Genomic DNA, 15,087 nt, shown 5'->3' on the forward strand with positions numbered 1-15,087 from the left:
AAGCATAAGGTCACGCATAAGGCCAGCAACAGGCTATGCTGCGTCCCAGCCAATCAGGGCGCAGCATAGGCTGTTGCTGGCCTTTTAAGAATCCTGGAATATTCAACACATTACGTTGGGAGTGGGGTCACCGCAGTCACCGCTACTGGTTCGCCTGAACCAGAGAGAACCGGTTGACTACCACATCTGGTATTGGGGACTAAAAAGCTTGTATATATAGAACATTGGTGAGGGTTGAAATGGTATTAGACAGACAAGAATAAGTCCCATCAGAACACTATTGAAGGAGGTGAGAAAGAAAATCACAGGTCCCTGTTTTTTACTGCTTTAAGGTAACTTTTTCCTCCATTTATATTCTTCCTCTCTCCAGCAGTCAAGGCACAACACTCCCTCCTCCGATATATCCCTAATTTAGCATCCTAATGAGGTAGGATGGGCTAAGAGAAAAGGTTCACCGACAAAAGCGCGACCGACATAAGCATGCCCGACTGAACCGCGGTGACAAAACCGCGAGTTCTAAAGTGCTCCGACGAATGAGCGCTGAATCGCGCCAACAACAGCGCGGTGACAGAAGTGCGCTGTAAATCTAAACCTAACCCTAAACCTAAACTTAACCCTAAACATAACGCTAACCCTAAATGTAACGCTAACCCTAAACCTAACCCTAAACCTAACCCTAACCCTAACCCTAAACCTAATCCTAAAACTAACCCTAAACCTAATCCTAAAACTAACCCTAACCCTAACCCTAACCCTAACCCTAACCCTTACCTTAACTTAAATCACCCTTCTGTCGATGCGCTGTTGTAAATCGCCCTTCTGTTGCCGCCGCGCTGTTGTCGGCACGTTGATGACATCAGCGATGCAGTTTTGTGGGTGCGCTTTTGTCGTGCGCGCTTTTGTTGGGTCACGAAGAGAAAATCACTGGGCTGAAGTCATCCAGGGATCTTTCGTGGTTAAGTGAAAGCTTTACTCTGGTTCTCACCAGTCCTAGTCCATTACCTTAATGCCAACAACCAGCTCTCATCTATTTGAAACAACTAAAAGAGTAATGCTTTGGAACCAGAAAACACTTTCAGTTTTCTTAAGGGATATGGGGCAAATACAGCTAAGGAAAGAAAAGCTGTAAATGAATGGAACAAGGAAGATGAAACCTTTCCTTTCATTCATGTGGCGGCTGGCTTTTCACTGATTCTCCCTGTGTGAAATTGTTTCAGAGAATTAAAGCGCTGTGGCAATAAATGTGGCAAAAAATAATCTACTTATATACTCTTCATAAAGGGAATTTTCCTCAATCCTACGAAAAGTTCAGACTGTCAGTGTCAAACTGTAAGAAATCCAAGGGGCAATTCACGATTAAACTGGTATGGCCCAGGAAATCTTGAAAAACGCACACACATTAATAAACTTATCTGACCCAAGAGAGATGGTAGTGGGAAAGCACACCCTTAAATACAGTTTCAAAGCTGAAAACAAGAACCCCCATGTCTGTTTATAAACTTCTTTGTCCTCACAATAAGCAAGAGTTCTCTCTCCACATTACAAACTTCTCTTTTCCTGTTCCTTGAATTTATTTACTCTACGACAAAGGTTTCAAAAGCAAGGCAACAATTAGCAAGGTGGCAACACCTTCCTTTGTATAAAACTACTTAAAATCATAACGGAACTGATTATATTGTTGAATACTTTCAACAATCTCAGTATATCAAAGAACCCAAATACAGTAGCGATTTTAAATTCCATCCGACAAATGTATTTCTGCTACCTTTGTGTGAGCAGCTTCACGGGTTAGGAAAAGGATGGCTCAGGATCTGAATAATTGAACTGTCCATAGTGTGTGTGTGTATATATTATCACGCATTGATGGTTTTTCCTTAACTGTGAAATAATGCACTAATACGTTTTGTGGGTTTTGCAACGTAGCAAGACTAAGCAAATATATATTTTACAATCAAATGAAGCATCTAAGTAGGCAAGAGAGAACATTGACATTTTTTGCTGTAATCTGCCCGGATTGACTTATTCATCTGCAATAAATATGTCAATGGGCCATTGAGAGATTTCTGGTTAACAGGGAAGTGAAACCTGAAGCAGTCATGTTTATGTATATCAGAGGGAGAGGACAGTCACAAGACCTCCTCCTGAAAAGCAGATAGACCTTATGGAACAAAGATATCATGAACACATCTGGGGGGGTGGGGGAGATAAGTTGGAGTGGATGAAGATAGACCACCTTCCTTTGAAGTTCTTAACAATAGGAACAATACCTCCATTAGAAAGAGAGCATTTGTGTTATTGGTAATAAACAGCATACAGAATCCAATTATTAGTGGATCAACTCTTACACAAGATTCTACAGGCTCTCAAATTATAACTCTTCATTCCACACGGTGAAAAATAACTACAACGATAATTTATTCCACAACAAAGAATTATTGAGGCATTTACCAACCTCTAAATATTCTAAAGCTATCAGTCTATCTATAATCATGTATTTTATCTTCTGCACAACTGAAAAGTGGATATTTTTCCCTCACACGTTTTGTGTACCTAGAGTATAGCTATATTGATATAGTTGGCACATACTTAGCTATTTTGCATATAACTTGAGAAGGAGAGAGAAATGCCTAGCTTCACAAAGATAAAAGCAGTTATTTTCCTGGAACAGCAGATTATCGAGGACTAGGAAATGAAACCTTTCAAAGAAACAAGACTACATTTCAAACTATACTAAAAAAAAAATCCCTTGCTGACCCATGCGGAAACCAGCAGTTCCCAGTTTTAAGTCTTGCTGACAGTGAATTAAATCAACTTACTAAATGAATAACAAAATCCTTGTACCATCACTCTAGAAAGTGTGATTAGTTTTATGGTGGGCTGCTTTTAAGAATTGTATGGGCCCGACCTCTTTTTATTTCTCTCCAAAATTAATTCCAGCAGGTTTAAGCCAACTTAAGCCATCTTTCTTGCTTCTGGATTGGTGGCAAGAAAAAAAATGAAAAATTTAAAGGATTTAGGCCAGGAACTATGGATTGCTGATCTCAGAACTAGCTTTTCTCTTGAAATTATGTTGCTTCTATTAAAGCTAAGTATGAGAAAGAATAATGTATTACGGTAGAAAGCAGAGGCGACCCTAATATAAAGAAAACTGCCCTAAATGGAGAATTTTCTTCTAGAAACAAACTTTTAACTATGTTCCTCACTGTCATTCCATACTTGATATCTGCAGTTCTCCTCTTAATTCCTTCTGTTGCTTTTATCTCCCTCTTTCCCACACCAATGACTTCAAGGTCTCATATCAATGTGCTATTTTCTCATTATTCTATCTCACCAGGAATCCAGGAATCAGTGGGATTTGGCATGTTGTACAGACATTTTACAAGCTGATACAATTTAATCTGGCTGCAGATATGCATTCTCACTGGACAGTTCGTTCCTCCAGCCCAGAATGAGAAAATCAGAAGATTTTTGCTCCGAAAAGAGGACGAGAAGATTGCTCTTCCAAGTAGCACTATTATTTTGGGTTCAGAATGACACGATTGGATTGAATTGCCTTCAATAAAATCACGATGCCCTTCCAAAATTGTTAACGCTAAACCAGCTAAACATTTTGGCATTCTTCATATCCCAAATCAGCCATAATGGGTCTTTTCGAATTCTCAACTTCATACAAAAAACAGATTCTCCCCTAGTGGACATACAAGTACTCTTGGTGGCCTTGAGCCCTAGGAAAAGCTGCCATCTGTGTGCAAATATTGTATTTTTAAAAAACTAGTTTTTCGCTATAAACAGAAGGCATTGATGGGAAATCTGCCACCAAAGGAAGCAGATTTGAATTCATCCGTTCTGCTAAGAACACTTTGTACTCCTCCAGAATATGAAAAAGGGGAAACTAGCAACACAGCCTATCTATAAGTTTTGCAAAATTCGCTTTCCCTACTTGGTTGTATCATAATACAAAATCTAAAGCTGTTGTTTCAATTATATTTCAAGAGTGTCGGTAATGAATTGACAGGTATGTATTGAAATAAATTAACTAGCTTATATCTTATTTTCAATAATGCCTATCCGAATGAGAGAGTCTCAGAAAGCATCCCCAATTTCTCTTTTGATAAACGAGGCTTTTGTGAGTGGTAAAATCTACCAATAGCTTCCATTTTACAAATGTGTAAGTTCTTCAACCACAAGTCTTTAGTGAGAATGTCCACAAAAGATTTCAAGTAACTTAAAACATTTGCCTTGTCTTACCTAGTCTGCCTTTAGTCAAAACATAACCTACGATTTTTTCAATAATAAAATAATAAAAATCCCAAGGTTTTTTTTTTAATCCACAAACCTATTTGTGTATGTGTGCATTGTGGGATAAAATTAATATAAATCCCACAAGTACCATGTAAGACATACTCAGAGATGGCTGTGTATAAAATCAAATACTCATTCTATAGCTACTTTGTTGAGATACCCATATTCGCCACTTTTTCATAGTAACTCTCAGAATGCATAAACCTCCAATATATATGGGCCAAAAGAAGGATACAAGTACTATTTAAGTTTGACATCTATGCATCCCACAGTTTCAGAGTTGGCATGGGATCACAGGAGTAAGGCGTGATCCCATTCCTACATTGTTTTTACACCCTGCATCTAGGACACCAAGAAAATCTCCATTATTTTGCATGCAACTTGCATTCGTATCAGGCTTCCTACTTGAATGTTTTTAACAGTGGGAAATGGTATACTGCAAGTAAAACGCCAAGCTCTTATCTTAATGGTTTGCAAGCTTTGTTATGAAAAAAAATACAGCTAGACCCACAATAATGTCAAGTCGGAAGAATGACCGATAGTAATTTGTTTCCTGCATGAATTAAAACTAGATCTGGTGGCCATTTTGTGAATGGATACGCCTCCTCTGAAGTTATTTTGTGAGAGTATACACATATTGCTATCTACAGTTCAGCGGTTCAAATCTCACCGGCTCAAGGTTGACTCAGCCTTCCATCCTTCTGAGGTGGGTGAAATGAGGACCCAGACTGTGGGGGCGATATGCTGACTCTGTAAACCACTTAGAAAGGGCTGAAAGCCCTATGAAGCGGTATATAAGTCTAACTGCTATTGCTATTCTTAAAATCTCAAATGTGTCCACTTAGGCTGGCTCTCCCTGGTACAGGCCATTTTCCCTGAGAGTCATGATTCAAGTAGGGCGCAGTATTGTATTATAATTCAAAAACAGTCAGTTTCTCTAAATTAGCCGTGTCTAAAATGCAGACAGGTAAAGATATTTGTTTTCTTAATCCCAATTTCTTGGAGTCAGCAAGAAAGCAAGCTGAAACATTTCATCTGTTTCTGTTCATGCTGGGTGCTTGGTTAATCCTGATAATCTTGTAAGCAATTTTCCATCAGTCTTGACTCCATCAGGGTTCTGAGTCACTAATGTATCTTACACCTATATTTTCCCTTTCTTCCATGAAGCCAAGATAATATACACAGGTGTCTCCGGGTCCTCCTCAAAGCAATCTTGCCAAGTAGGTTAGATTGAAAGTTAATCAAAGATCAAATTCACCTGGGGAGCTTTATAGCTAAGTATTTGCATGATGTTGTTTTTTCTCCTCAAGTCACAGATCCCACATTCAAATGTATATACCACATTGGCTGGAAGTACATTCTGAATACTTCTGATCAACTCTACTGAAAGAAAATCGGTCCAACTATAAACTATATTGCCGTATCTAACTAAATTGTATCTCATTGCTCCAATGGAATTGTTGACATTTAATCCCAACTTTGGGTTCACTCTGTAAAGCACAGCAATTGGCAATTTAATAAATTTATATGCCGCCCAATCCCGTAGGACTCTGGGTGGCTTACAGAAACAAAAATAAAAGTTAAATTAAAGGAGAGATACAATTTTAAAAAGAAGAGATTCAATTTAAAAACACACACTAAACATTCTGTTTAAGTGGGGCTGGACCTTGTTCAACAGCCCCAGGCCTGCCGGAAGAGCCAGGTTTTGGTGGCTTTTCGGAAGGCCGAGAGAGTGGGAAGGGTCCGGATCTCTACGGGTACATCGTTCCACAGGGCCGGAGCAACTACAGAGAAGGCCCTCCCCCGGGGCGGCGCTAGCCGGCATTGTCCGGTCGACGGCACCCGGAGAAGGCCCATCCTGTGAGATCTTATTGGTCTTTGGGAGGTATGTGGCAGGAGGCGGTCTCTCGGATATCCAGCTTGATACTAAACGTACACATTTGGATTTAATTTATCAGAAAAGTATAATCTTGCCATTTTAAAACATATTAGTAGCAAACAAACATAACTGCAGATACAAAATCAGAGGAAGAACACATACATACAGGTAGTTCTCAAATTACAACTATTCATTTAGTAACTGTTTGAAGCTACGGCACTTATAAAAGTGACTTATAATTTTTCACACTTATGACTGTTGCAACATCCCCATCATCACTCCTGACACGTGGCTATTTGCTCATATTTATGGCAATGTCACGGCCTTCCGAAAGTCTACTAAGACCTGGCTATTCCGGCAGGCCTGGGGCTGTTGACCTCATGAACGAGGTCCAGCCCCACTAAGATTGAGTGCATGATGTGTCTTTTTAACCTGCTTTTCCCCTTTATTTTAAATTTTTTTGTATTCTTTTAGTGTTGTTTTTATGTAAGCCGCCCGGAGTCCTTTGGGATTGGGCGGCATATAAATTCATTAAACTTTGAAACTTTGAAACTACTGAACTGTTTCACATAGAAACAGAAATTTTGGGTTCAATTGTGGTTGAAAGTCAAAGACTGTATGTATCCACTATTTCAGTGGTTCCCAAACTTGGCAACTTTAAGACTTGTGGACTTCAACTCCCAGAATTCTCCAGCCAGTTGGCTGGAGAATTCTGGGAGTTGAAGTCCACAAGTCTTAAAGTTGCCAAGTTTGGGAACCACTGCATTATTTGTTCAGAGAAGTTTAGAAGTCCCACAGAAAGTTTCCCAGCTAGGCACGTCCAAACTAAAGCCAGCTTTTTACCCAAGTGTCCTCTTGTGATTATCTAAAAGAAGATAATATGGAACAAAGCAACTGAAAATTGGTCCACCTGGCTCAGAATTGCCAACTTTGAAGGGGAGGAATTCACAAGTGTTTCCCCACAGGTGCACAATCTTTGGAACATCTGCATTAAAGGCTTTCAGCTATTACTGAGGCCTCCCTCGTCTTCTTAAAAACAAAAAACAAAAATCTATTTGTTATGAAACTGTGGTGATGTATTGTTATATGGCCAAAAGTATCACTGATCCTTACTTTACACTTCCCCAAACACAGCATGCGCTTCAAGGCGCTAGTCGTCACTTATAAAGCCCTTCATGGTATTGGACCTGGGTACTTGAGAGACCGCCTGCTGCCAATTACCTCCATTAGACCGATTAGATCCCACAGATTAGGCCTCCTCCGAATTCCATCCGCCGGTCAGTGTCGACTGGCGACTACCCGGAGGAGAGCCTTCTCTGTGGTTGCTCCGACCCTCTGGAACGAACTCCCCGTGGAGATTCGAACCCTCACCACCCTCCAGGCCTTCCGCAAAGCCCTTAAAACCTGGCTGTTCCGATAGGCCTGGGGCTAAAGAGCTGTTGCCCCCGTCTCGAATGGTATGACTGTTGTGTGTTTTTAAATTATGCATTGTTTTCTGTCGTTTTAATTTTTTGTTTGTATCCCCCTTCCCTGGTTTGAGTTATGAGCTGCCCTGAGTACCCTTCAGGGGGAAAAGGGCGGCATATAAATAAAATAAACATTCATTCAACATTCAGCATGAAGAAAGTATTTGAATGTGAAAAAACCCAGCTTTAGCACAACACCTAGAATATAGGCAGCCTGGAATGCAGCTCTCAGCTGGGGACTCCAAAGTCCACTAAACACTTTTACAAGATGCCAAAGTGGCATTTTTGCACTCACCCCTAGCCATCTTGCGCCTTTGTTGGCGGCTTGTTGGATCTGTACCCGTTTGAGAGTGACATGGTAAACTGCTCCTTCCTCTATCTCTTCGCCCCAGTCTTGGATTGAGCTCTGCCACAGGAAGAAGAAAGGGGGAAAAAAGGAAATGCTTGGATTTCTTAGTAATAATAGGAGAAACAAAGTCATTTTCCCCGAGTTTTGAGCCAGCCGCTGCACAATTTGTTTTCAAAGGAGACTTTCCAAAGGACAACCGACATACAAAAAATACCCCAAATCTCCCCCAATTGGAAGCTATTCAATGGAGAAAAAGCTAGAATACATAGCAAGATCATTGCATTTCCATTTAGCTTCTCTGGCACCCTACCCGGGATTTATACATATTTCAAATAGTTCTATGGTATCATAAGGAAATACCCCCCCTCACACACACACATACACACATAATAACTATTATGGTCAGCATTTAAACTGCACCAAGAGCTGCAACCTTTAAAAGCTACACATGCATTTTGGATTGCAGGCACCATGGAACAATTAGCGGAGTTTATTTTAGCCTTTAAAAAAAACAAAAAAAAAACACAGGACTTGAGAGAAAAAATCAGATAAGGTTTAACAGTGCCTTTTGTAACACCACCTTATTTTCCCTTTATTTATTTCCCTCCCTTCCTTCTCTTCTTCCTTCCTTCCTCCTCTCCTTCCCCTTCTTTCTTCCCTCACCTCTCCCTTACTCCTACCCTCTCTCTTCCCCTTCCTGCCCTCTCTCCTTCTCTTTCTCTCCCTTCCACCCACCTCTCCTTACCTCTTTCTTCTTTCCTTGCCTCTCCTCCATTCTTCATCTTCCCTTCCTACTATCTCTCCTCTTTCTCTCCCTTCCACCCTCCTCTCCTTTCCCTTCCTTCTTCCCTTCCTTCTCTCCTTCCTTCCTCCTCTCCTTCCCCTTCCTTCTTCCCTTACCTCTCCCCTACTCCTACCCTCTCTCTTCCCCTTCCTGCCCTCTCTCCTTCTTTCTCTCCCTTCCACCCTCCTCTCCTTCTCTTTCTCTCCCTTCCACCCTCCTCTCCTTCTCTTTCTCTCCCTTCCACCCACCTCTCCTTACCTCTTTCTTCTTCCCTTGCCTCTCTTCCACTCTTCCTCTTCCTTTCCTACTATCTCTCCTTCTCTTTCTCTCAAAATCAGATAAGGTTTAACAGAACTCCATTAAAGTGTTTTGTTTTTTTTAAGAAAAAATTACGCATGTCAGAAAGTTGAAGGGATAAACTCGGGGAAACTATAGCAGAACTATACTTAACTGCACCGTCAGTTTAATCACTGCAATAAACCATTCTACAAGATACGCACACACAGATACACATATAGGAAAATAACTCTTTTTGATTGACGAAGGACTTACTAAAGCTTTCGAGATGTGCACAAAAGCTTATTAGCCCCTTCGTTTCCCCCCCCCTTCCTCTTCCCACCCCCCGCCGTTCTTTCCCACCCTTAAGAGGGAGAATTGCAGGCGTTTGTCGTTTCCAAACGCGAATTCGCATTAAGTCGCAGGGTTTTTTTTTTCCTTTAAAGAAAAAAAAGACTTCAAAATCTCTTTTTCTCCCTCTGGGAAGTCAGCACCAGAGCGGTTTCCCTTCTCCAAAAGTCAAGCCTCGGAGTCCCCAAAAGGAGGAATCCCTCTGGCTGGGCAGAGAAGCCTTTTAGGAAAGCAAGGAAGCTTTGTGTGCGCGCGTGTGTTACCATTTTAGCTCTCCAAAGCAGTTTCATCCTTGGGTTTCTCCTCCGCGCTCCGAAGGGGCATGGTGAGTCGTAGGAACCCGCTCTAATCAATCCTCTGGCAGGCACTGCTTCGCCTGGCTGGAAAGGCGAAGGTCTCTATCTCTCTTTCTCTCTCTCTCTCTCTCTCTCTCTCTCTTGCGCTCTGCGCTCTGCGCTCAATTCATGATCACAAAGAGTGGAGAGCAGGCAGGGCTCCTCCCCTACACACACACACACACACAGACACCAGGGTGATGTAAGGCTTTCCTGTTTATGCTAGTGAACTCTTTCTAGGCTTCACACGAAGCCAGCATCCTCCAATGAAGGTCGGCCATCCCTCCCTGGCTTTGCAAACTTTCTGAACTCCCGCTCCCTTCGGCATCTCTCTCCTCACTTTATTGCAGTGATTAACCCCACGGTACAACAAAGTAGAGTTCTGCTATAGTTTCCCGAGTTTATCCTTTCAACTTTCTGACATGCGTAATTTTTTTTTAAAAAAAAAATATCTTTAACGGAGCTCTGTTAAACCTTATCTGATTTGGAGAGAAAGAGAAGGAGAGATAGTAGGAAAGGAAGAGGAAGAGTGGAGGAGAGGTAAGGGAAGAAGAAAGAGGTAAGGAGAGGAGGGTGGAAGGGAGAGAAAGAGAAGGAGAGATAGTAGGAAGGGAAGATGAAGAATGGAGGAGAGGCAAGGGAAGAAAAAAGAGGTAAGGAGAGGTGGGTGGAAGGGAGAGAAAGAGAAAGAGAGGAGGGTGGAAGGGAGAGAAAGGGAAGGAGAGAGGGTAGGAAGGGGAAGAAAGAGGGTAGGAGTAGGGGAGAGGTAAGGGAAGAAGGAAGGGGAAGGAGAGGAGGAAGGAAGGAGAGAAGGGAGGGAAGAAGGAAGGGAAAGGAGAGGAGGGTGGAAGGGAGAGAAAGAGAAGGAGAGATAGTAGGAAGGGAAGAGAAAGAGTGGAGGAGAGGCAAGGGAAGAAGAAAGAGGTAAGGAGAGGTGGGTGGAAGGGAGAGAAAGAGAAGGAGAGGAGGGTGGAAGGGAGAGAAAGGGAAGGAGAGGAGGGTGGAAGGGAGAGAAAGGGAAGGAGAGGAGGGTGGAAGGGAGAGAAAGAGAAGGAAAGAGAAAGAAGGGAGAGAAAGGGAAAGAGAGAGGGCAGAAAAGGGAAGAGAGGGGGTAGGAGTAGGGGAGAGATAAGGGAAGAAAGAAGGGGAAGGAGAGGAGGAAGGAAGGAAGGAGAGAAGGAAGGGAGGGAGAAAAGAAAGGGAAAATAAGGTGGTGTTACAACAGGCGCTAGGGATGGTAAACAAAGCAACTCAAACTGTATGTTATAACCTTTTAAATGGAATAACAATAGTATAAGAATGGCAAAGAAAAAGAATAACTATGTGTGTATGTGGGGGGGGGGATATTTCCTTATGATACCATCAGTGGTGGGTTTCAAAAATTTTTTGAACCTACTCTGTGGGTGTGGCCTCCTTTGTGGGAGTGGCTTGCCAGCCATGTGACCTGGTGGGAGTGGCTTGCTGGCCATGTGTTTTCTCTCTCTCTCTCTCTCTCTCTCTCTCTCTCTCTCTCTCTCTCCTTCCTTTTGTCTCTCTGTCCCTTTTTTCTTTTTTTCTTTCATCTCTCTCTCACTTTTTCTTTCTTTTTTTCTTTTTTTAATTTCTTTCTTTCTTCCTTTCTTTCTCTTTCTCTTTCTCTCTCTGTGTCAGTCTGTCTGTCTCTGTGTGTGTGTGTGTTTATGTGTGTGTGTGTGGCAGTAGTGGGTTTCAAAAAAGTTTGGAACCTCTTCTGTAGGTGTGGCCGGCTTTCCGGGTCCACTGGTGGAACCTCTTCTAACCGGTTCGGTAGATTGGACGAACCGGTTCTACTAATAGGTGCGAACTGGTAGGAACCCACCTCTGGGGTAGGGGGTGTATTTCCTTATGATACCATAGAACTGTTTGAAATATGTATAAATCCCGGGTAGGGTGCCAGAGAAGCTAAATGGAAATGCAATTATCTTACTTTTTTCCTTAACCAAAAGCGGCACCAGGGAATCCGGTGTGTGTGTGTGTGTGTGTGTGTGTGTGTGTGTGTGAAAGATGAGGCTTCAATAAACTGCCATTGTCTGAAGCTAGCTGGAGTCCTTCTCTCCGAAGAAGTTTGAACCCCGAGTAGAAATTGACAATGGGGACGGAAGGCTCCTCCCCACAGAGGCATAGCTAAGTAGGGCTCTCAAGGCAGACAAGCCCCCAGCCTGGAAGCCTTTTCAATGGCTCAATCTGCATGGATTATCGAAGTCCTCAACACCAGAATAGGAAATGCTGATAGCAGGAGAGTTAATGAAATTCGCCTGTCAGCCTGGAGGATGAATCCTGCCGTCTGAAAAAAAAACTTTCACCTGTTTTTAGCCTACTCTTGTTAGTTTACTCAAGTTGTAGGAACATTACATGTAGGCTTTTGAGTTCTGTGGATCTCTTCCTCCCAATCCAACTAGGGGAGGGGTGCCATCTCCACCCAGAAAATATAAAGTAACTTAAGAGACGGAGGGTGTCACTGACCCTGATGAAAGCTTATGGTTTGCACTCTATTAAAGCAGAATAAAATATGGATTAAAACAGTGGTGGGTTTCAAAAGTTTTTCGAACCTACTCTGTGGGTGTGGCCTCCTTTGTGGGAGTGGCTTGCCAGCCATGTGACCTGGTGGGAGTGGCTTGCCGGCCATGTGTTTTCTTTCTTTCTCTCTTTCTCTCTCTCTCTTTCCTTCCTTTTGTCTCTCTGTCCCTTTTTCTTCTCTGGCAAGAAGATAACAGAATGCAAGAACAAAGATCTCTTACGGCCAAACCTGGTATACAGAAAGAAAGCAAATCACTTATCCAAGTGCCTCTCACAAACAAACCACGACCAATGAACGATGAACGTTGACTTCTGCAACCAGGGCATGGCACCATCCGTCCTTTTATCTCCAGAAGACCACACTAACGAGCCCCAGCTGCATTGCTAATCTTGCATCCCGACTCAACTCACAGCCAACTTCTGCTGAGTCACAACAGGTAACTATTATTTTGTTAACAGGGTCAATCTACACTGACCTTTTAACGTCTAAATTCTTGAATCTGAACAATTCCAAACAATTCCAAACAAAAATACTTCGATATTAACTTGGGAACTTCTGTTATACTTAATTATAACTATCAGTTGAAATTTTAATCTTATACAGAGTTAGTCTGGAGAAATCGAAAACTTAAGTAACTTGCTTAAAATGAAAGATGGCAAAATGGGAAAATCTTGCAAGATGGTTCAGTTTTCATAGAAAGTTGATAGTCATACTATGTGAGATCCTGCAGTTAGAATCTGAAATCTGAAAAGGTTGCCGAGGTGGCACAGTGGGTAGGGTGCAGCACTGCAGGCCACTTCAGCTGACTGTTATCTGCAGTTCAGCGGTTCAAATCTCACTGGCTCAAGGTTGACTCAGCCTTCCATCCTTCCGAGGTGGGTAAAAATGAGGACCCAGACTGTGGGGGCGATATGCTGACTCTGTAAACCGCTTAGAGAGGGCTGAAAGCCCTATGAAGCGGTATATAAGTCTAACTGCTATTGCCTAATACCTATTCTTGAAATACACTATTTTCTCCCAAAACATACAGCCTTCAGTTATTTGATTACAACTTCCAATAAAACTAACTACTTTGCTAGACAACTATAGTCTAACATACCTAATTGGGAAGACCGTGTTTTCCTAGATTAAGCAATATATTTTGTTTCAAATGTACGGTAATTTAGATAATACTAAAATGACATTATGAAGTCTGTTAATTGACCAGATGGAAATTTGTGGTATTAATCAAAGATACTGAAACTACATATTCTATTTTACTGCTTTCCCTGGCTTCAAGTAAATTACTCATTGTACGTGTTACATATTTATCGCTATTGCTGTTTAATATTTTGAACAGCTAATAGACTTGTCCTAATTCCAAGTGAATTTCCATATCCACATAATACATTGATTATAATTATGGATGATCCTTAATAAATGTACGCTTAATATATTTACATATGCTTCTAGTAAGCATTTTTCACCTAATGGGTTTCTAGGCAACTTCCGCATCAGAGGTGGGTTCCTAGCAGTTCGCACCTATTCGGTAGAACCGGTTCGTCAAATCTACCGAACCGGTTAGAAGAGGTTCCACCAGTGGACCCGGAAAGCAGGCCACACCTACAGAAGAGGTTCCAAAAAATTTTGAAACCCACCACTGGTCCTTGGATATGATTATTCTGCACTATCATGCTCCTATTTATAAAACTCAGTGCCTCTGTGAAAGGTAAGGATGACTACTGCGTTTGTGGTGCAATCAGAACATTGTGTGTGTTGAAGTTGTTTTAACGCAAACCAAAGATGCCTTTTAAAAAACAAGTTTACATCCTATTCTTATGCATGCCAGTGCTGTGTGTGAGATAATTTAAGGTGGTTCTGACAAGTGTCGTCGGCATCTTCATATCCGGTCACATGGGTGGCAAGCCACTCCCATCCGGTCACATGGGTGGCAAGCCACTCCCACAAAGGAGGCCACACCCACAGAGTAGGTTCGAACAATTTTTGAAACCCACCACTGTTCCGCATACATACAGGCATATAAACAGAAATATGGGACAGAACATTTGTGTCTTTGCTTCCAAATGCTCTGAGTTGTTTAGTCATCAAGAAAATGCCCACATTGACCTGGAGAAAGAGTTTAGTATCTGCTACAATAGTTAACAGCGTTGCAGAGAAACTATTACACTTAGAACAATACAACCAGATCACCATCATAGTCTTCTCTGCTAATCTTCAACTTTAACATCTCTGTTCATATTTCTTCTCAGCCCCCATAGCCCCTGTCACTTGCTGTGATTCTAAGCTGTGTTCAGGCATGGGAGACTTAATTATGATATTTACATTCAAATTCGTTATTTTGGTCTAAATCATAGTGATGAAAGAAATGTCCTTCTGGGTTCGGCTCCAAGTGGGGGGAAAAGACACTGGAGACATGGAGGCTGCTTGGAAAGATGGTTTATTGTTGGACAGGGCCACATGGCTTGAGCCCTGAACAGAAAAGGGGATCACATGCTTCAATGTTGGTGGAGACGAAGAGAAGGGCCGAGGGAGGGGCTTGCTAGGCTTTTTATAACCTGTTCAGTCCCACCTCTCTGTTTCCTGTTCCTGGGTAAGAAATGTATTCTGATTGGTTGTCAGACTCCATAGGGCCATGCAGGGCAACTCTCTGGGCTGTGTTTTGAATCCAGGTTTGGTTGAGTTCTCAGATGCCATGTGGTCAGTTGAGTCAAGGGCCAATATTACCATGCCTTTACTCCCATCCCCCCAGCTGAAGTGGAGAAGTCTTTATTATGTAAAGGGGGCTAGCTTGGTCTTCTTAATGGCCCAT

The 15,087-nt window shown here is 42.1% G+C and overlaps 1 protein-coding gene across 1 annotated transcript in view; it reads right to left on the reverse strand.

Moving 5' to 3' along the window:
- RGL1 (ral guanine nucleotide dissociation stimulator like 1) overlaps positions 1–9,864 on the reverse strand; it is a 109,821-nt gene extending 99,957 nt beyond the window's left edge. Inside the window, 2 exon segments of the mRNA XM_032226674.1 lie at positions 7,943–8,053; positions 9,671–9,864. Coding sequence (XP_032082565.1) covers positions 7,943–8,053; positions 9,671–9,697 — 138 coding nt within the window. The 5' untranslated portion in view covers positions 9,698–9,864.
- Between the last annotated feature and the right edge of the window lie 5,223 nt (positions 9,865–15,087).

The sequence above is a fragment of the Thamnophis elegans genome, chromosome 11, assembly GCF_009769535.1.
Source record: "Thamnophis elegans isolate rThaEle1 chromosome 11, rThaEle1.pri, whole genome shotgun sequence".
In the NCBI taxonomy this organism is placed as follows: domain Eukaryota; kingdom Metazoa; phylum Chordata; class Lepidosauria; order Squamata; family Colubridae; genus Thamnophis; species Thamnophis elegans.